This window comes from Harpia harpyja, chromosome 5 (genome assembly GCF_026419915.1).
Source record: "Harpia harpyja isolate bHarHar1 chromosome 5, bHarHar1 primary haplotype, whole genome shotgun sequence".
Classification (NCBI taxonomy): Eukaryota; Metazoa; Chordata; class Aves; order Accipitriformes; family Accipitridae; genus Harpia; species Harpia harpyja.
Genome location: NC_068944.1, coordinates 31,472,331 through 31,494,344, shown reverse-complemented (window position 1 = coordinate 31,494,344; position 22,014 = coordinate 31,472,331). Strand labels below are relative to the sequence as shown.

The following is a 22,014-nucleotide window of genomic DNA, read 5'->3' as shown; positions in this document are numbered from 1 at the left end:
AAAAGAGTCTGATTCAAGTAATGCACCAACAGCTGGTAAAGGTTAAGTATGGGTAGGAGTAACATGGTGTCCTGGTTTCAGCTGGGATAGAGTTAACTGTCTTCCTAGTAGCTGGTACAGTGCTATGTTTTGAGTTCAGTATGCGAAGAATGTTGATAACACACTGATGTTTTCAGTTGTTGCTCAGTAGTGTTTAGACTAAAGTCAAGGATTTTTCAGCTTCTCATGCCCAGCCAGTGAGAAAGCTGGAGGGGCACAAGAAGTTGGCACAGGACACAGCCAGGGCACCTGACCCAAACTGGCCAACGGTGTATTCCATACCATGTGACGTCCCATCCAGTATAGGAACGGGGAAGTGGGGGGCAGGGATTCGCCGCTTGGGGACTGGCTGGGTGTCGGTCGGCGGGTGGTGAGCAATTGCACTGCGCATCATTTGTACATTCCAATCCTTTCATTATTGCTGTTGTCATTTTATTAGTGTTATCATTATCATGATTAGTTTCTTCTTTTTCTGTTCTATTAAACCATTCTTATCTCAACCCACGGGTTTTGCTTCTTTTCCCGATTTTCTCCCCCATCCCACTGGGTGGGGGGGAGTGAGTGAGCGGCTGCGTGGTGTTTAGTTGCTGGCTGGGGTTAAACCACAACACACGGTGGAAACTCAACCCACAACATCTCACTGGGCATTTGCCAACTGACCAACTGCTTCCCTGTTTCTAGAGTTGAAGATGCTGTATGACAGTAAGTGGGCTAGGTAGAACCTGCACCTGGGCATGGACCACCCTCTGTCCCTGCTATCACTTGCATCCTGCTAAGCTGCTCAAACTCGTATCTTCTCTGGATAAACATATTTTTTTTAGTCTTTTATGTCAGGAACATGCCAGCTGTATTGGGGTGAAAAGAGTGTTGTAATTTTCTCTTTGAAGAGGACTTTTGCAGATGGCCAAAGACTATTTTATAGGTATTGAGGGAAGAGAAGAGCAATTCACAGCTGAGTTCCCCTGCGGCTCACTATCTTGATGCTTTTTAGACCTAATTGTCTTTAAGGTGCTTCAGTCCTAACATTGACATATTTATTATTTGGAATGTAAAGAAAAGAAAGTAATCTCATGGCTATAAAACTTGGAAATAACAACGAGAATTTGAACTTCTACCCAGCATACCTCTTCTTGGTTTTATTTGACAGCTTAAAAGAAGCAAGTACAAGCTGTTGCATTCAAATAACATTCATCTCAAGAGCAGTAATCAATGCTCGCTTTGTTATGTTGATCATGTTGTATAATACATGGGCCTAAAAGCATCTGAAATCTGTGAGCTGTCTTTGGCATTGTATTTCTCATTTTTCTTTTCTGTCTTTCCAATTTGCTAAGTTTGCTGGAAATTTCATATAAAGACATGAACAATTCATGCATGCAGAACATATTGACTTCTGTTTTTCACTAACATTCATTGACCTTTTAGGTCAATAAATTTTGAAGTTGACTTAAGAAGTCAATAAGCCTTATTTTAATTTAGATTAAGTTTTAGTCTGATTCAGCACTCTGCTTCCCTTTTTTTAAATAAAAAAAAGCTTATAGTAATTTATTATTAAAATGTATGTCAACTAAGAACTGTTTCCTCTAGGTCTGGGAATCCCTGGCTGGATTCTAATTTTTTGATGTATTCCCAACGCACCATTTGAAAGTGACATTCCAGCCTTCCAGTGCGTACTCTGTCCCTCTCAACTGCTCTAACATCAGCTGTAGAAAGTGATACAGATAATTAAACAAAACCATGTGAATGTTTTCCATCACGTTGGAATTTCACCTTACATGAGCAAATTTGACTTAAATTACATTTCCATCTGACATTATTAATTCCATCAAGGAAGCTTTGTGTAATATTAATTACAGATACCAATTATATTATTTCATCTTTCCTTTCCATTGGAGCTTCAATAAAAATTCATCAAGTGAAGGACATGATTATCATAATAATTTTAAAAACCTACCTAAACTCTCTTACCACACATACACACAGAAATGTTAATAGCATTGGAATCATGCATGTGAGAGTGTACTTGTCAAAGTTTTGTGCACAATACATCTATCAGTAAAACGGAAGGGAGCATTTCCTTTACTGCATTTTTGGTTTATTGGCATGGATGCTTTCCTTTGATGAAGTAATTTGGCAGACAGGTTCTTAGAGAAATCAGTGCAATGGTATTAACTTAAAATTTTTGTGCTTTTTCAGTCTGTTTAGTTCTTTCAAATGTCATTACTACTAGTGAAAAGCCACTCAAGTCATGTTAAGTAGCCATATTTTGACCTTATGGAATTTTGACCATGCAGTATGGCCAGCTATTGCAATGTCACCTTAACTTCACTTAATATAATTGACAAAAATAGCCTTATTGTTTTTCAGTGGGAAAAAAAATGAGCAGAGAAATTATAGAATGGTATTTCAAATTTCAGCACTTGAAGTAATTGGAAAAAAAATGGTTAACTGTGAGGAAATGCATCACTCTAAGATGGCAGCTGATAGCTGGCAGATTCTAATATTAAGATTGAAGCTTCAACAACCCATAAATCCAGGTATCATCTACCACATTTGGAGTACTAATTTGATAATATAATAAAGGAAAATACTATAAATTATAAGGAAAGTATCTTTGAGGAAAGATCTGTAGTGTATGTAGAGACAACATTCTGCACTGATTTCAAGTGCTAATGCTTGCTTTTAGCATTAGCACTCTGCATCTGGGATACACAGTGATTAAGGCTGTAGAGACAATTATCTTCGTTTTGTGAAATCTAGTGTGTGTTTGTCTTCTTTGCATTTAACTAGTGCAGCTAATTCCTATTCATGTTCATGTAACCCTAGATATTTTTTTTTTTAGGGATTTGGAAGTAAGGACAGAAAAATGGTGTTGTGCATGTAACAGCTTTGTAAGCATTTCTACCTCCCCATTCATAGCTGCCATGCTGTTGTGATGAAACTGGAAACAACTGTAATCACCAGTATATTTGCCAAGTATTACTGTGCATAGGCCATGAAACTGCTGTCATGTCACTTGCCTATTCATGGAAATACCTACACGTAGTGTCAGAGTATCTGCACCTTTGCTTTGACCTGCCCCTCCATTGCTTTGTATTGGCATTGCTTTGTATTGTATTTGTGTAATGTATTGGCACATAGTTGTGTTCACCATTGGATAATTCCCTTTTACAACTTCCATTTTGAATGTATATGGTTGGCTAGTTATTCTTTGTTTGATACAGTTCCTTTTCACTTTTTGTTCAAAACTGCATGATAACTAGAGCTAAGAAACAATTTTCAAAATGAATTCATGTTATGAGAAATGTTTCTTCTTTCTTCTAGGCATTGATTTTAAAGTAAAGCCAGTAACGTTTAGTGGTACAAGAGTGAAACTTCAGATATGGTAAGTTTTAATTTATATCATAAATGAGACCCAGCTAAATTACATTACAGCATGAAAAATCTCATCTGCTTTTAATTGCCTGTCTTCCTAAAGTGGAATTGTTCCTACTAGGTCATTTTAAAATTTGAATTTGGCCTAGGGGAGCGTATTTTTTGCAGCAACTAATGTGAGTTAAAAAGAGGGTTGTCGCTAGGCTGCTTCAATAATAAAACTTCGCTGTTGCAGCATACAAACAATGCGGATCTATGATCCATATTAAGTATATTTAATTGTATAGGAACATTGAGGGAAGTGACAAAGCAAGAAAATTTGACATTTCATTACCCATCAAATGTACGTTCAAAAGGGTCACTGAGAGAAAGCTGGTAAGATGAATCTTCGGGAACCTACACTCTGGTTTTTTTTTTTTTGAGGTTTTTCTAAAGGCTGTGTAGGGCTACTGACAGCCATCTCTCCAGGCATCCAATACTGAAGGTTATCTATATTTACCAGTATTTAACTTCTCAGGAAGTATCTCTGTGTATGATTTATCCAGTATTAGATGTGCAGTTACTCCATCTCGGGTTTTAATACGAAAGTCTTGGAGCCTTGTTTACAGCTTTCTTAAGGCATAATTATGTGTAGGAATCTCTGCATCCCTGTATTTTATGGCTTTTTCCCCAAACCTACCTTTGATCTAAACCAGTTTACTGTCTGTGTCACAGTTTACAAATGTCAGAATATGGGATATCATCTGACTCCTGCAGTGCTTGTACTCCAGATTTTTATTTTTTTTTAATCACCTGACTTGTACTGATCTTAATGATTAACTGTATATAAAGAAGCAATGATGGGCTTGAAGTTACACTCAGACTTCAACCACTGGTTTAGCTTCCCTAGTAGGGCTGTATTATTCAGAATAAATTTCCAGTGTATTTCTTTCTCTGCTGTGTCTGGCACCCAGATTTTCTCTCATCCTTATCTTTTCTTGTTCCTTTCATGTTAGGGTACACCATTCCAAGTTTGGACAATACTCCTTAAAATAAAGTGATTTTTCTTGGGGGTTCTGCAGTTTGATCATCTTTTTTTGTTGTTGTTGTTTTGTTTGTGTGTGTGTGTGTGATTTCTTAAAATTTCTTTCAGGGATACTGCTGGCCAGGAACGATTCCACACACTCAGTACCAGCTATTTTCGTGGTGCACAAGGCTTTGTTCTTGTATATGACATCACAAATCTGGACAGTTTTCGAAGTATAACGAGCTGGATGAAAGACATACATGAGGTAAATATATCTAACAGTGGTTGATCTCTTAATGAAGTTAGTTAATGAGTTACTGCAGTTAATGTTTTAAGTGACTGCATGAGATTTATTCTTGTTCCTTGAGCTGTATGTTTCTAACCAGAATTTCTTAACGTTTAACTCAGCACACAGTATGACAGTAGGATTAATGTTATCTGAAACTGGAATACAGTGTAGATTATACAGGACAAGGCCATGGTGATGCAGGAGTGTTTTCTGAGGTACTTTTAAAACATAGCTTCCAATCCGGTTTTGCACATGCTGAGTTACGGTGCTTTTGTCACTGGTGTGGCTACATACAAGCCAGTCTCCATGAGCTCATCCCAGGATTTTAATTGGCTTCCATGGTCAAAATTCCATATCACAACCAGTGATTTCCCTTTCCTAATTTCATTACCTTAGTGTAGTTACCTCATCCCAAGAATCCAAAGAAACAAATCAAATGAAACATCCTTTTCGACCTTGCCAGATGTTCCCTTTGAGAGGATGGTTTCAAGAATCATAGAATCATTTAGGTTGGAAAAGACCTTTAAGATCATTGAGTCCAACCATAAACCTAGCACTGCCAAGTCCACCACTAAACCATGTCCCTAAGCACCACATCTACACGTCTTAAATACCTCCAAGGATGGTGACTCAACCACTTCCCTGGGCAGCCTGTTCCAGTGCTTGACAATCCTTTCGGTGAAGAAATTTTTCCTAATATCCAGTCTAAGCCTCCCCTGGCACAGCTTGACGTTTCCTCTCGTCCTGTCACTTGTTACTTGGGAGAAGAGACCAGCACCCACCTCACTACAACCTTCTTTCAGGGAGTTGTAGAGAGCAATAAGGTCTCCCCTCAGCCTCCTTTTCTCCAGGCTAAACAACCCCAGTTCCCTCAGCCGCTCCTCATGAGACTTGCTCTCTAGACCCTTCACCAGCTTCGTTGCTCTTCTTTGGACACGCTCCAGCACCTCAATGTCTTTCCTGTAGCGAGGGGCCCAAAACTGAACACGGTACTCGAGGTGCAGCCTCACCAGTGCCCAGTACAGGGGGACAATCACTCCCCTGTTCTGCTGGCCACACTATTTCTGATACAGGCCAGGATGCCATTGGCCTTCTTGGCCACCTGGGCACACTGCTGGCTCATATTCAGCCGGCTGTCAACCAACACCCCCAGGTCCTTTTCCACCGGGCAGCTTTCCAGCCACTCTTCCCCAAGCCTGTAGCGCTGCATGAGGTTGTTGTGACCCAAGTGCAGGACCCGGCACTTGGCCTTGTTGAACCTCATACAATTGGCCTCGGCCCATCGATCCAGCCTGTCCAGATCCCTCTGTAGAGCCTCCCTACCCTCAAGCAGATCAGCACTCCTGCCCAACTTGGTATTGTCTGCAAGCTTACTGAGGGTGCACTCGATCCCCTCATCCAGATCGTTGATAAAGATGTTAGAAACAGAACTGGCCCTGATACTGAGCCCTGGGGAACACCACTTGTGACCGGCTGCCAACTGGATTTAACTCCATTCACCACAACCCTTTGGGCCCAGCCATCCAGCCAGTTTTTTACCCAGCAAAGAGTACGCCTGTCCAAGCCATGAGCAGCCAGTTTCTCCAGGAGAATGCTGTGGGAGGAACTGGGGGAGGAAAAAGAGAATCCGTTTTTGGTGGCAGTGAGCTGTCGGTCAGATCAGCTGCTTGTGGTACTGCAGCCAGAAACATGTACTTTCATGTGACATAGGAAGTGATTCAACAGCACATGGCTGCCAGGCGGGGAGTGTGTTCCCACCTCCCTTCCTGCTTCTGAACGTTGGCTCCCACTGTGCTGCTTCTGGAGCTTGTCAGAGCCCAGCAAGGTTCACTCGGACTTTCTAACATGGTAGAAAACTTAACACAGCAAAACCAGTTGAATGGTTTTCTGCTGCATCAGTGAGTCTTAAGAGGTTCATAGACAGGTCTAACAGTTATTTGAGTTGGCGCAAGGTAAACAGGAGTAAGAAGGCCAGGAGGAGAACATGTGGGAACAATGTGAAGGAGGAACCAGGGAGGGGGGAGTGGGCAAGCCCTTAGACATCAGATAATTCAGCTGCCTGTAACCCTGTACCCTGACTCTTTATTGCTAGGTCTCTCTTGATGTGTTCTCTGTTAGTTAGAGGCAGGTCAGTTTTAGAATGGAGTAGGTCTCCTGGAAGGGACCTACAATGATCATCTAGTCCAGCTGCCTGACCAGTTCAGGGCTGACCAAAAGTTAAAGTGTATTATTAGGGGCATTGTCCAAATGCCTCTTAAACACTGACAGGCTTGGGGCATTGACTGCCTCTCTAGGAAGCCTGTTCCAGTGTTTGACCACCCTCTTGGTAAAGAAATGCTTCCTAATGTCCAGTCTAAACCTCCCCTGGCACAGCTTTGAACCATTCCCACACGTCCTGTCACTGGATCCCAGGGAGAAGAGCTCAGCACCTCCCTCTGCACTTCCCCTCCTCAGGAAGCTGTAGAGAGCAATGAGGTTGCCCTAAGCAGTAACATGGAAGTTTGTAGTTAGCATGCTTGTGTAAGTTAGTATGCTTTTGTAAGAATCCAAGCAAGATAGCACTCTTTGTTGATTAAAATCAAGTAAACATTCAGGTAGTTTTTGTAATACTCTGTGAATTGGTAGGAATATGACATGATGGATGGGAGAGTTCATCTTGGGAAAGCGGGCTCAAAATAAAACCATCAAATGCATCCTTTTCTCTCTTCACAGCTTCAGTATACAGATGAATTAATGAACCACACATGGTTATATATAACCAATAATATATACACAGGATATCTTAAACTGTTGGTAAAACACTACATTTACATTACCTCAGTATTAAGAACATTAATATGGTGACCTAGCACGTCATAATCCTTGACCTTCGAGCCATCTTAAAACTCTTGATGGCAACAGAGCCTAACTTGAGTAATGTGTTACAAAGGAGATTTGATGATACAATATTCTTACTGGCTTGTCTGCACACAATTCCAACTAATACACGTGTTTTATTACTTTGTTAAGAAAAGTGTGTTTCCTTCTCCTGTTAGGCAAACCAACAGAAGTTATAGCTAGATATGTCACTGGTGGTACAGTTTGATGATTAGCTAAGATTTAACCTAGTGCACGGTATGATAGTAGGTGTAGTGTTATCTGAATCTGAAAATGTAGATTATCCATATATATCAATTTTTATATACATAAAGACATGTATATACACATGCATCTATTGATATGTGTATGTGTGTGTATACATAGAGAGAGAGAGAGAGATAAAAAATACTGACCTACCTTCATACTGCCTTCAAAGGGGTCATTTTGTCTTGTTGTCTTTAATTAGATCAACAGGATGGCTGATTCAGTGGGCTACAATGCACAACCACAAATGCAAAGAAGGCATCAGGACCATGTGGCTGGAGTGGAGGGAAGGATGGGACTAGCTCTTCTAGCCACCATGCAGGGTTAGGGCTGCTGAAGTCAATCAGGAAATCACACCTGCACAAGCTTACTTTCTGTTTGTGACACTTAAAAGCTTTCATGTAAACATACTCAAGCTATTAATATTTAGATTGTTTAATCTTAACCCTGAAGGTACTTTGGTAGTTTAAAATTTTTAAAATGGAAAAAACCTCAATTTAAAACAATTTCTGGGGATGTAAATTGCATGATCGATTGTACCAATCTCAAAACTAGCAATTAGTGAGTGTTGCAGTAGAGCTAGATAATAATAAAAAATTTAATTTAGTCCTAGTGGGATATCAATTTCTGAAGTGTCTTGGTGAAAATATATGGGGCCATTCATTGCAAAAGAAGTGTTTTTAAGCAATAACTGTTAAAACACAGGGCATTTCATGAAAATTAATTACTCACTGGAGGTTGGTGACATTCCCTGCATTTACTTTGGTCTGCAAATGCAAACCAGTATTTAATTCCCTACAAATGCCCAGTATCAAAGTGGCTGTTGCTACAGCACCCCTAAAAATGTGCAAATGTAGACATTTAAAAAAAAATTAAAAAGAGAAACAGATACAGGTTTTATTACACATCAGACTAATAGGTAATGTAAAGCCTGCATCTGAACAAATCAAACAGGATTTTTTGATACAATTCAGTTATTACATTATGCTCTCATTTTTGAATTCTATGTACATTGAGATTTTAAACAAAGTTTTTTAAAAATCTGTTCAGTGTGCTAAGCCATTCTTGTAACAGTTGAAAATAACAATCTAAGCAATTTAGCATTTCTAAAAACTCCATTGATTTTATAAAAACTAGCCAGTCAGTGCTATTACAATCAGATTACCAGTAATGTTCTTATTGTATTTCAATTATTTTAAGTGTGGAATACAGCAGCTTTCCTATTAAAAATGAATTATTGTTAAAGGAAGTTCAAGACATAAATATCCTGCCATATCTGTATTGTTGTAATATTTGTATTCAGAACTAGAGGAAACTAAGTAACATGACTGTACTTAAAAAAGCTTACTTGCAGATTAATATCTTAGGACATTATTGGCGAAAAATTGGATTTGTAATGCACTCATTAGGAGCATGATAATTGCAGGAAAACTACTTTAAAACCTGAAACCATTCTTTATTTGTAGGATTGTGGGTGATGTCCAATTTGTTAAGGTGTTCCTCTTGTCTGCTGACATGGCTTTTAGCTATTGTATGCCCCTGTTCTCAAAAGCTGATTCTGTTTGGCCTTTAAAAATCAGATACAAGTAACTGTGTACCAAATCCATTTGCAGAGAACAGTTCTTTCCAGGCTGTTTTGAACAAACTTCCAACTAACACATGAGCAAAAAGTTCCTCAAAATAGGTCAAATGCTCAAACAGGTGCCCAGAGAGGATCTGGAGATACTTAAAACTCGATTTAACAGGGTCTTGAGCAACCTGACTTGACTTTGAAGTTGGCCCTTCTTAGAACAGGGGATTAGACCAGATGACTTCCAGAAGTCCTTGCCAATTTAAATCGCTCCGTGATTCATGCATGGCATCTGGGTCTCCAAAAACTTTTGACATAGATGGTAGGCCCTAGTTTTCTTTTAAATACATTGGACTGATTTTCGTTGTGCTAGTCTGCTGGTGTGGCATGAAGATGGTATTACCAGTTCCTAATGATTATCTGCTGGAAATTCTCTGCTAGCACAGAATTTTCTGCATGGGGAGGACAGATTCATTTTCTCATGAAGTAGCAAGTCTTGGTGACATAATTTAGTGTTCTTGGAATATATTAGCTTTCTATTTATGCTCTCTTAAAGAAGTGACTCCTCAACCAGGATGTGACATGTATGGCTGTGTTGGGTTACGGCCATTTTTTCATAGTGCCCTCTTCTGGTTCGGTGCATTAGATGCATCTTGAGAGTTGGGAACCTGGACTGTCGTTCAGTGTTTCTGCATCATACTTAAATAAATGCACCACAGCAAAATGCTTTACAAATGTAAATTAGCTTGACTTCAAACTCTTCTGAGTTTTTCATCTTTAGATGGGAAAGCTCGGTGCCAAAAGGATCGAATTGTTCCAGTTCATAGGTAGGTTTGTTGTTACAACTCTGATTAGAACTGAAAATTCTTGTTCTTGTCACTCTGCTAAATTGGTTTATCTCTAATCCTAGACTAGTTTGAGGATAAATTGGTTTATATCTAATCAAGTCTAAGTTTGCTAACAGACAAATTCTGTCATTTGTACAATTCCACTGCAGTCCTGGAAACTAGGCATTTGTAACTGAGGTCATCATGTGGCACTTACTAAGAAAAGTATATGGAAAGAGTCATATGTATAGGAATCATAATATGAACACTGCCTGTGTGATGCTGTCAAAGAGATTGTGGGGACAGTGTATTCCTAACAAATTATTCTTCATTAATACAAAGGATCGGTTTCTAGTGTCATTGTCTGGTGAGTAGGAGGAGGAAACTTACCAGCTTTACGGCCTTCCCCAGCTCAGCCTTCATCTTGCAGCATGAGCATGCATATTTCTGTCTCCTCTTCAAATCTGAAAAATTATATTAATGCTACATTTCTTCCTCAAATACAAACTAATTAAGCATTACCATAGTGTATTTATCAGATCGGAGTTCTTGAGTTCGCTGTTTTGACCTGCAAACAAACTTCTGTTCCCTTTTCAAACTGTAATCAGTTAGTATCAACATCATGCAGCCCTGCACAGCTACACTCTGGAAATGTGGTGGAGGGACAAGATGGTGATTCTGGATAGATAGCTTTATGCAACAAGGAGTCTGGATGAGCTTTGGGTCATCACACTCGATTTGCTGCAGGGGAGGGTTGAGGCCAGCCATTATACGGTAGGGTCTGTGCTCACCATTTAAAAAGCGAAGGGATAGTTTCTCCCAATAACCTTTACGTACAAATGTGATGTAGTTCTCTTTCGATAAAGGTGTCCTTGCTACTTTTGACACATAATTTCACAGCACCTCTGTGAAATAGTTTTCCCTGCAAAATGAGAACAAGTGCAGAAAAATAGACCTAACATTGGGGGGGGGGGGGGGGGGAGAATTACATAGAAAAGGGATGAGCAAGATACTTTTCCTTTTGCATTCTTGATTTCTGTTAATCGCCACATAGTCAAGGAGTTGGGTATTTACCTGGTTGAGTGCACAGGCTAGGTGAAAGTTGAGCAGTACTGTAATTAGTTCAGGGCGTGGATGGATGGCTCCTATCACAGCAGGCTGCTGAAGCGCACCATGGTATTACCGTGTGTGAGTCCGGTGTGCCTAGTCCGGTCCCTGGCACTGGTGCGTTTGAGGCTCTGGCACTGCTCCCTCCTGTGGCCACCGGTCACAGCAGCCTGGCTTCTGCTACCACTGGCTCCAGCTGCCAGGGAATCCAGCGGGGGAAAAAAACCTTTTGCTGAGACCTGATGGCTCCATACTCTTCAAAAAAACTTGGTCATTCTCGACTCCAATTTTTGGAGACAAATATAGTGCTGATAATTCTTTTTTGGACGTTTAAAAAAAATCAGGTAGGTTTTCTCCAAAGTCAGATTATTTTTATTTTAAATTTCAGTAAAATGTGAATTCTGAAATGTTAAAACCAGAAGAAAAACTGAGGAGGGTGAACCAAAAAATCTGGATGTATTTTTGAGATACCAAAGCAAACCACTGTCTTTTTTCACTTCTCAAAAAAAAAAAAAATTTCTTCTTGCCTTGATGAAATTGATGAAATTTTTAATAGTATTTTTCCATGACATGCAAAAAAAATGTTTCCTGACTCTATTAGCTTAGTCAGTGCTGACTTGCATAATAGCATCTTAACAACTGTGAAATAACTATCCTCTTTTTAGCTATAGATTTTGCATTTGGAAGGCTTATTCCTGAGCTATAAATAAAAGAGGATGAAAATACATAGTGAGCTTTTGGAAGCACTGAAGAGCCATATTTTTGGCCAATTCAAATCAGTGTACCTCTGCAGTTTTTATGCCAACTGAGCACATGGTCAAACTTCTGCCTAGTCGTATTGACTTATTTTTTTAAGACTTCATCTATATAATCAGGTTTCAAAATTTAAAATGGACGTCATTTGGTGTATATTTTTTAGTTTTCTAAAAGCAAGAAACTGCAAGATACCATCTTTAAAAAAAAGGATTACTTGAGTGCTTTGGTGGAGGATCCATTCAAAGTGAAAATATATTATTACATTATATTAATGTAGAAATAATAGTTATTTGCTGAAATAAATACTTACTGGCCTGGTATCTCTAACCTCCTTTAAATTTTGTTACTATTTGAAGCTGTTTAGAAAGAACACTCGTACTGCAAAAATTTGTGCTGTTTGTACAGAAGTACATTTACAGGATGGTTTTATGGCTTTGTGCAGAAAGTGTGCTAGTATTTCCCTGTGACCTTTTATTTCAGAGTAAAGTCAAATGTCACTTGTAAAACCTTCAACTACATACAGTCTTAAAAAGTTGGTTATGTGATGATATTAAATTGTCTATTTACCCTATTTTAGGGACTGACGTACGTAATTTTATGTAGGAGGACCATTGACCTTAATGAGTAAAGCTTCGATGCATTCTGAAACAGCCAACATTTTGGTCTATTAATCCAGGTTAGATTGACTCTGTATTTTAGGCCTGTACTTTGTTCTCTTATGATGAGTTTACTTCATTTTAAGACTACATTATCTTGAACATCAGCTGTGGGTATGAAATGAGATTAGCTGACTCTAAAATGAGAGTGGATTAAAAAAACCGAAATAGTGTTCTTTAATAATAAATTGTGCCTACTGCTGTACTCTACAAATTAGGCAACTTAGTTGTAAAAGTGCAGATGGACTAAAAATAATGATTCTGTCATCCTTTAATGAATAGAGGTTTTTCTTTGCATTTCTCTGAGGGGGGAGGTACGTGTATCCATGTGTATGTGTGTGAGCTCTGGGGAAGACAATTGTCTGTGCCTGGTTTTGTCTTTCTTAAGGCAAAGTTATAAAAATTAAGACTTTGACAGAGATCAGAGATTTCATCAACATCCTTGTAAAGAGACCTGCAGCCTGAGACCAGGCTTTTTGAGTCATCAGAGAAGCTGTGTGAGCATGTACTTTCAGAATATAAGCCATGGAATCAGACCATGTTAACTTTAATTGTCTCTAGATGGAGACCCTTGGGTTCCTCCATTTAAGCATCAAAAGTGGTTTTAAATATTATGATTTTCACAACAAATGTCAGTTTTCAAATTCTAGATGCTGTTGCAGAACTGTTCTCTTTCCTTGTCATTATTCCAGTCATGTGTAGTTACAATGGCTTATCTTAAAATAACACTGATGTAAAGCACCCAGTGCATTTCACAGTCATCATGTACGTAACTGGATTAGTGGAACGAAGGATGGAGACAAGGTCAAAAAGCTAGATTTTTCTTCCTTTTGAAATCAATGAGGTTTTTAAATTTTACTTCATTAAAAATCTATTGCCTTCTTCCAAGTGTCTTGGAATAATCAAAGTTTTATGTTGAGTTTTAACACTTTGAATGTAATTTTACTGTCTGTGTGCAAAAGTGAAGCACAGAGAGGTGCTCTCTCAGGTGCAGCAAATTCTTTCCTTTTTACTTGTGAGTGCTGGATGTAGACCAGACTAATGCTAATCCATAAACCATTACTTTAGGGAGGGCAGTGTCTGTGAATCTGGGGCATTTCCAGTCACTTTAAAGCCTCAAGATGGAGCATTCATCAGAAGATGGTGCCCATGCACCGTATACTTTATATCTTCTGAAAGGGGTTGCAAATTATGCCCTGCACTTGTAGGTGGCTTTTTTCTGCTCTTTGCAATATTGCTTTTTCCTCTGAATCCCAGTAACTGATGGAAAATATTTCCACAGATGAAAAGGTCAGGACAGAATTTAGCCTTTACTTTCAAGTAAATGAAGTGTTGAAGGTTAGCGTGAGCTGAAGGTGAAGGGCTTTTGTTGTTTGCTTTTTTCTTACTTGACACTTATTAATGCTGGTTCTCTTTTAGAAAGCAGGTGATGAAGTGGACGTAATACTGTTGGGCAACAAGTGTGATAAGGAGTCAGAACGTGTAGTTCCAAAACAGAAAGGAGAAAAGGTATTGATGACTGGTACTTTCTTTGGGTTCTCCTGAGTTTCTTAATATGTGACTGTGAGCTGTTACACTGAAAATGATAAAAAGCTCCTGAATTCAAAAAATTCTATTAGGAATTGCTCCAGAAGAACAGTTGTGGAGTTCTGGAGTGGTTGGGGTTTTTTAACATATGAGCAGAAATGCATTAAGTAACTCCTAGCTGATCTCTTTAGAATACCAATTTTTATTTTAAAGGTTAAAATGTACCTTAAAAGTATTAGGCGTTACAACAGAAATCTTACATTTTGAATTAAAACTAAAAATATTTTAAAGTCTGCATTTTCAGAGTACTGTTTTAATGTGGAATTCTAAAATATAATGCATAATACATTGTGCATAGTTTTTTCTGGTACCTGATGCGCCCATCAATGATTTTTTTGCTACAGCCTGACTGAAGAACTATTCTGGCAGCCTGTTCACTGTGATCTCCATTGTCTGTGAATAGCCCTAAATAATACTGGACAGATACATTTATGGAACATCCAGCTCCGCTAGTTCTGACTGTGTATATGTCGTACAGCTGAGACTGCAGTATAGTTTATACCTGCTGACCATGTGTAAGGGAAGAACTGGTGTTAAGCAAGGAGTGAATCAGGCAGGATGTCTTGTGTTTAAAGAAAAGAACACTGATAATTTTTTGCCAATTATATAATCCCAGATTAGGGAACTTTAAAAAATAGCACCACCTTTTCAACAGCATTATGAATAGAAATTTTTGAAAGTTCATTGTTCATATGCAAGGTACTTCCAATGTTAATGTACTATCTGTGTACAAGGAATAAGGTTGCTGAAAAATATGTGTATAGTCTCAGAGAATGCACTGTCAGAAATCTAGAGTAACTGGATGCATGTGCACAAGAGGGCAGTAGTAGGGTTTTGCATATGGTATTAACCATGACATTTTCTGTCATCTGCGTACTTAACCATGCAATCAAAATTTCTCTTAATGCAGTGGGTTTTCTTCAGAAACAAATCATTACCTCCTCATCAATGAGTCTGCTTTCTAGATTTCTCCTGTGTTTTGAAGGAAGGCAGCTCTTCAGTTGTACTATTTCTTCTTTTAACATGATTTACAAACGCTGAAGAATCTGACTGAACCAGCTGGATACAGATTCCATTAGCAGAGAGAGAGCTAATAATTGTCCTCTCACTCCAAAGAAGAAAACGTCCATATTAAGAGGGGAAAATAGTTTGATACTAACTCTGCCACATAATAATTCATACTTACATATTTCATATTACCCTGTGATTATGAGCTCTAAGTACTGTTCTGTTCAGAGTCTTGCAGAGAAGACCCTAGATTCCCTGGGAATCTTACCTATGTTGGCATTTCTATAACAAACTGTCATAACTGAGTGGCCATCATTATGCCACTTTATAGACTAATTTAATGCTGAGAAATTATATTTTTTTGTTGTTTTCTTTTGTAATTATATAATTTTGATCACTTAGAAATCAATATATTTAATTTTATCACTATAAAGTGTTTTCTTGTATTAGTAACTTTTTATTCACTTTGACAAAAGTTTGAACTCGACCTTCTTGGGCTCCTCCAAACCCACCCACCTCCCAATAACATTATCTTTTTATCTGAAAAATAAATAAAAATGTTGAAGGTTCTATGACTTGGTATAATGTGGCCATTTTTCTCCTATCAAATCTTTCTAACAGGAAGAGCCAAGTAAAACATTCTTCCTTTTTTTGCTTTTGCTGTCTTCATGTGCCTGACTTCAAAGCTAATTTTACAGGTACAATACAAATGAAAAAACCCATTCTGCACAGTTCTAGGAATATTTCAGACACATCTCTCTGATTTCAACACTAAGAAATCATAGCAGCACTTTGCTAGGAAGTAGTATATTTTGAGTTAAAAGAAATGAACAACTGGAATTAAATTTCACCTTGGAAGAGATATTGGCATTACTTATTTTGTTATTGTAAGACATGAGCTTATTTCACTCAAGATCTCCAAACTGTTCTCAAGGATAATACAAAATAACATTTCCCAGTAGCATAATTCCCATAGGTTTGTAAATGTATTTAGGTATTTTATTTATGGATCTATTCAGGATGCTCCCAAAGGCAAAAAAAGGTAATTCTTTGAATGTGCCTTTCCAGTTTCTTTATGAGAGGGAGTAGCCAAAGCTGTTTTCATACTTCCAACTGCTTTAACACTGGACTGTTGGGGTTTTTTCCATCTAGCTACATTTTTAGAGGACTTGCTTGCCACAATACTTACCAGTATGCAAGGTGAATAGGAATAATACATACATTAATCTTCTTTGACCAATATTGTGCACATACAGAGAAAATGGGAGTGCGTTAATAGGTGTAGTAGGCAATGTAGTAACATGATACAGAGGAGCTGAAGTACTCAAGGTTTTTTGATTTTATTTTATTTTTTCTTTTGCATTGGTCTTCATGGATGGTGCTTGCTCCCACACCTTTGCATGTACTGGCATGGTTTGGGAAGGAGCAGGTCAGGCAGCAGTGGGAAAGCATTGAATTAGAAACTGCTTAGGAAAGTTGGATGCATCTGTAGGCACGATGAAGTTCACCTAATTGTGCTAAAAGAGCTGGTCAGTGTGACTGGGGCCACTGGCAGTCAACTGAAAAATCATGGTGGTTAGGAGACATTCCTGTTGACTAGAAAGATGCCAGCGTGACACCTGTCTTTAAAAAAGGCAAGTAAGAGGGTTCAGGGAACTGTACTCAGTCAACCTTGCTTCAGTCAGTGGAAGGATTGTGGAGCATGTTGTCATCAAATCCTTTTCCAAGGACATAAAAGACACAAAGATAATCTGGAATAGTCAACAGTGGGCAAATTGTGCTTCACCACCCTGATTGCCTTCTGTGATGCCAGGAAATGACTGTGTGGACAAGGGAATAGTGGTGATCGTGATACATCTTGAATTTAATAAGGCTTTTGTCACCCTTCCCATGGCATCCTCACTTGGAAGCTAGGAAATGTGGGCTGGACAAGTGGTCCGTTAGGTGAACTGAAAATTGGCTGGACTACCAGAGGCAAAGGGTAGTGATCGAAGGCTGTGTGTCTGGTTGGTAGCTAGTAATGAGCAGAGTACATCAGGGGTGTGTAGTGGGGCTCACGTTGTTCAACATCCTCATCAGTGATCTGGCTGATGATACAAGGAGATTTGCATGTGACATGAGGTTAAGGGGTGTGACTGGCACACCAAATGGGAGAACACCAATTCTGTGGGACCTTGGTAAACTTGAGAACTGAGCCAACAGAAACATCATGAAATTCAGTAAGAAGTGCAGAGATTTACACCTGGGATGGAATAATCCCAGGCACGAGTCACTGCCCTGCTGCAAAGGACTGCGAGGTTACAATGAACACCAGCTTGAATGTAAGTCAACAGTGTTCTCTCATTGCTTAAAAGCATGCTGGGCTACATTAGAAGGATAATGGGTGGTAGATCTGGGGAGATTACTATCCCCCCTACTTAGTGCTGGCAAGGCCACATGGAATATTGTGTCCAGCTTTGGCTCTCCCATTTCAAGAAGTGTGTTGAGAAACTGCAGAGAGTCCAGCAAATGGCTACAAAGATGACTGGACTCTAGTACCAGTAATCCATGAGGAGAACTGAGGGAGCTGGGTAAAGAGGCTAAGGAGCCTTGTTATTGGTCTACAGCAATTGAATTGTAGTTGAATGAATGACAGAAATAGACTCTTCTCGGTAGAGACAGACAATAAAGCAAGGGGCAGCAGACACAAGTCCTGGCTTGGGAGGTTCAGGTTGGAGGTAAGGACAACCAGTTGCAGTAGAAGGGTGATGTAGCAAGGGAACAGAGTCCCATAAAGGTTGTAGAATCTTCATCGTTGGCAGATTTCGAGACTCAGGTAGGCAAAGCCACGGCTGACCCCATATTGTAGGGGTTAGTGGCAGTAGTCCCATTTCAAGTAGGGTTATATTTCCAAATTATTTCTGCGATTCCATGATTAAAACGGTTCGTCTTCATCAGAGTTTGTACATAGGTAGCCTCTAGGAGTCTGTTACATGACACAGGAAAGAAAAAAGGAATATTTAATAGTAGAATCTGTGTACTTTATAAGCTGCAAACCAATCTTCTCCACTTTATTAGCCCAGTATTTTTTATTGGCTGTATTTTTCTTTATGAACCATTATGCATCATTGTTTTGCATTGACTCTTGCCAATAGTCAAATGATCTTAACTTTCTGTAACAAGTTGCTGCAGTACCAAAACCAGTTCATAGCAGTCAGCTGGAGTTGCAGAATCCCTTATGAAGTAGTCTGTCTTAAGAAATGGTCCAGATCTCAACCTTTATTTTCAAAATCACATATTCTTATAGCATTTTGGAAAAGAAACCATTTTGCTTACTTCGTTTTCTACCTTTGATATAATCTTTATTATATTTTGACTAAAACTTTGAAGTCCAATTCTTGTACCTTCATGCTCTGATTTCGGAATTTTTGTAAAACATTGATTTGTTACTTCTAGAGCTCAGTAAAAGCAAACATAACTGCCAACATTAAACTTTTTATCCTAATGGAGAGCCTTCCAAATAAATCATTAAGTGGTTAGTAATTACAGGATTTTCTAGCCATTATAAGCAGTAGGGTATTTTCTTTGCCTGTGATAGTCTTCTCCAGATGTGTACCGACAAAGGATCCATTGCAAAGGGAATAAATAGAGTCTCCCACTGTGTTTTTCTGGCAGATACTATTCTCACCTTGACCTCCTCCCCTGGGAGGCAATGATGCAACTGTTTTTCTCCATGTATTTAACTGTATAAATTAGAAAAAGTTTAGGAGATTAAAAAACTATTAATTTTGTTGTGTTTTTTTTTTTCTCCTCATGCCAACATATCTCTAAGCTATCTGTAAGGGAAATACACTGGAAGTGAGAGAACATGAGTAAATTAAATGAAATCAACCAATGTAAAGCCTATGCTGCCCTTTTCTTCTAAGTATTTTCTCTCTTCTCCTATTACCATAATATATTTTCTCATACATATCTGTTCTTTGCTTTCCTGTTATCTCTGTGCTTCTCTCTCCCTGGTAAAAAGGAGCATCTCTTTTTTTATATTTCATCACTCCTCTTTTCTTACAGTTTTTGGTACATTTGTGTCTATACTTTTCTGCAGGCACTCCATTAGTTTCCTCTAAATAATTGCCTAGGAGACAGTTCATTTTCCAAATAAATCAAAACATTGAGAACAGAGCCACTAGACTTTATTCTTCTTATTTACAAGTAAAGATACATTAAAAAAGCTGTTTTGAAAATGTAAAAATTTAGGAAGAATGTTTTAAGAGTTACCTGAAATATATAAACTGAGGATGAATATAGAGTACTTTACTGAGCTGACATTTACTTAGTCAGTGTTTATATAGCATGTTAGAAGCTGTCAGAACACCTTTGTATCTCTTGCTATTAGTATCAGGAAGTTTTTTTTTTCCTGAAGACTATTCATCCCATTGCCTACATTTGTATTTCAGCTTGCTTGGGAACATGGAATACCCTTTTTTGAAACCAGTGCTAAAGATAATGTGAACATTGAGGATGCATTCTCAGTCTTGACTAAAGAAATACTGGAAAAGGTAGGCTCCTTTTCTGAATAGAAAGAAAATGGGAGATTTTTCTTGACAGATTGGGTAAACAAGGTTGTAAATACAGAAGACGTTTAGCGAAGCACAACCAGTGCTGTTTTTTGCATTATGGAGTTAATATTTTGGGGGGATCCTGTAGCTGTAGACATAACAGAGGAGGAACGTGGGGGAGAACAATTGTGGGAGAAGAGAACAACAGAAGAGGGGAGCAGGTAAAATACACTTCAGAGAGAAGGTGAAAATTCAGGAAAACTGCATTTGTGGCTTTCCTTCCCATGCTTTTCTTCAAGGGAGAGGTTAAGAGCTCCAGAGTAGTCCAATTCTGTGCCAGGAAGATTCCTTTTTCCTGTAGGTTTCTGCAGAAAATGCACACTGTGAAGATGCCGCATGCTGATGGAATGAGCAGATCTGTTATGTTCAGCAATCAAATGTTTTATCCAAAGTTCATAGCTGTTTGTTTGGATGATTTATGCTAGTGCTTTTGAAGTTATTAGGACCTAAAGATTTGAGTTAATTAGTGGTAGAATCAACACTGTAGCTGTCAGAGTCAGCATCTCTACTTCGAGTGTGTTGGCTTAAAGGTCCTTACTCCTCAGAGTTGCAATACTTTTGTAGGACTGAATTATTGTTAATTAGCTCTGAGAATGTTTTGCATCGCAATTTATTTTTAGACAGTAGGATATTATTTTAGACATTAATGGATGTTCTTCATGCAATGCATTATCATTGCCATTCATCACCAATATTAGTTATACAAAACTAACCTTCCATTCTGAATACTATTGAAGTCATAATAAAGATAAATGAGCAAAATTACTGACAAAGTCACAAGTTGAAGTGTTTTGATTAAGTAGCCATAGGGGATGGTCAGAATAATAGCTCAGGGTTGGATGGCTTCTAAATCAAGGTCCTGTTGTATTATGCAGTAACACAAGCTGTCGTTGGTTATTTTGGAGGAGGAAAAAAAAAAAAGAAGAAAAGCTTTTGATTCCTTCAGCATGAAAATGAAGCTCAGCAACTCAACAGTCAAATATCATTTAGAACAGGAGGATAGTTGCAGGTCCTTGAATAGTCAGCAGAAAGTCTCAAATAAGATAACTCTGATTTTCTTGTAAGTGAAAAAGACATTGTCTACTGTAAATAGAGAATATATTTGTTAGTATGAAGCATGAAAACCACAAAACAACAGCTATGATCATAACTGCTGCAAAGACAAATATCTGTGAAGCAAGCATTTCTGCACAGTGCGTGTGGGCAAGATCCGAGAAAATTCTCTGCAGCGTGCAGAAATGATGTTTGGATATTTCTCACATTAAGATTGCCTGCACTTATTTTACTTTAAGTGGAACTTTAGTATTCCTACTCATCTGCATGGGTTTTGTAGTATGGACATGCAAACAAATTCAGACCATGTTGAAAATGTTACACTGCTGCATGGCTTTAATTAGAACTGCTTGAGAATACAGTTGTACACTGCGTGCATGCATGTGTGTTTGGAAAAATATGTCCATGACAATTTGTCAAGTTTGTCTGTAGTAACATTTCACCTTTTCTAGAAATGTTTGCAATCTCTGATGGGGCATCACGTACCATTACTTTGGTGTATAATTTGCCATTTTTGGTGAAATGCAATTGTTGATTTAAACAAGGACTCCTTTAGCCCGATTGGTTTTGCCACTGGCCTGATAAGATAGAGTTCACAGTAAAAAAAATAAATCTACCATACAGTTTCATCATGGTTTTCAGGTTCGACAAAATAATTTGCTTGTTCACAAAACTGTGAAACTGAACGTAGTACTTGAATTTTAACTTCCTCTAACTGATGAAATTTTGGAGAAGGGAAAATGCAGTAGGAAGTGTGACTAGCAGCTGTGAAAAATGACATGATAGATGCCAGTCTGAGATCACTTCAGTCATACATCCATTCTGTAGTGGTAAAATATGTACTTACTGATTGTAAAAAGGAGATACAGCTTTGCACAATGTTTTGGCCCAGGACACCTATGTCTGAGGTAGCAGGATATTGAGCCTCCCTTACTTCTGCAGTAGGACCACCTGTCCCAGACTGATGAGATGCTTCAGTGGAAGCATGTCATTGCTTTACCAGTCCCACAGAGGAAACTCAGTTTA

General features: G+C 38.6%; 1 protein-coding gene across 1 annotated transcript in view; it reads left to right on the top strand.

Moving 5' to 3' along the window:
- The window catches only part of LOC128142223 (ras-related protein Rab-10-like), a 34,246-nt gene that overhangs the window by 3,763 nt on the left and 8,469 nt on the right, over positions 1 to 22,014 (top strand). The window contains exons 2-5 of the mRNA XM_052788155.1: positions 3,361 to 3,421; positions 4,544 to 4,682; positions 14,165 to 14,254; positions 19,774 to 19,875. Coding sequence (XP_052644115.1) covers positions 3,361 to 3,421; positions 4,544 to 4,682; positions 14,165 to 14,254; positions 19,774 to 19,875 — 392 coding nt within the window. The remainder of the gene's footprint in view (positions 1 to 3,360; positions 3,422 to 4,543; positions 4,683 to 14,164; positions 14,255 to 19,773; positions 19,876 to 22,014) is intronic.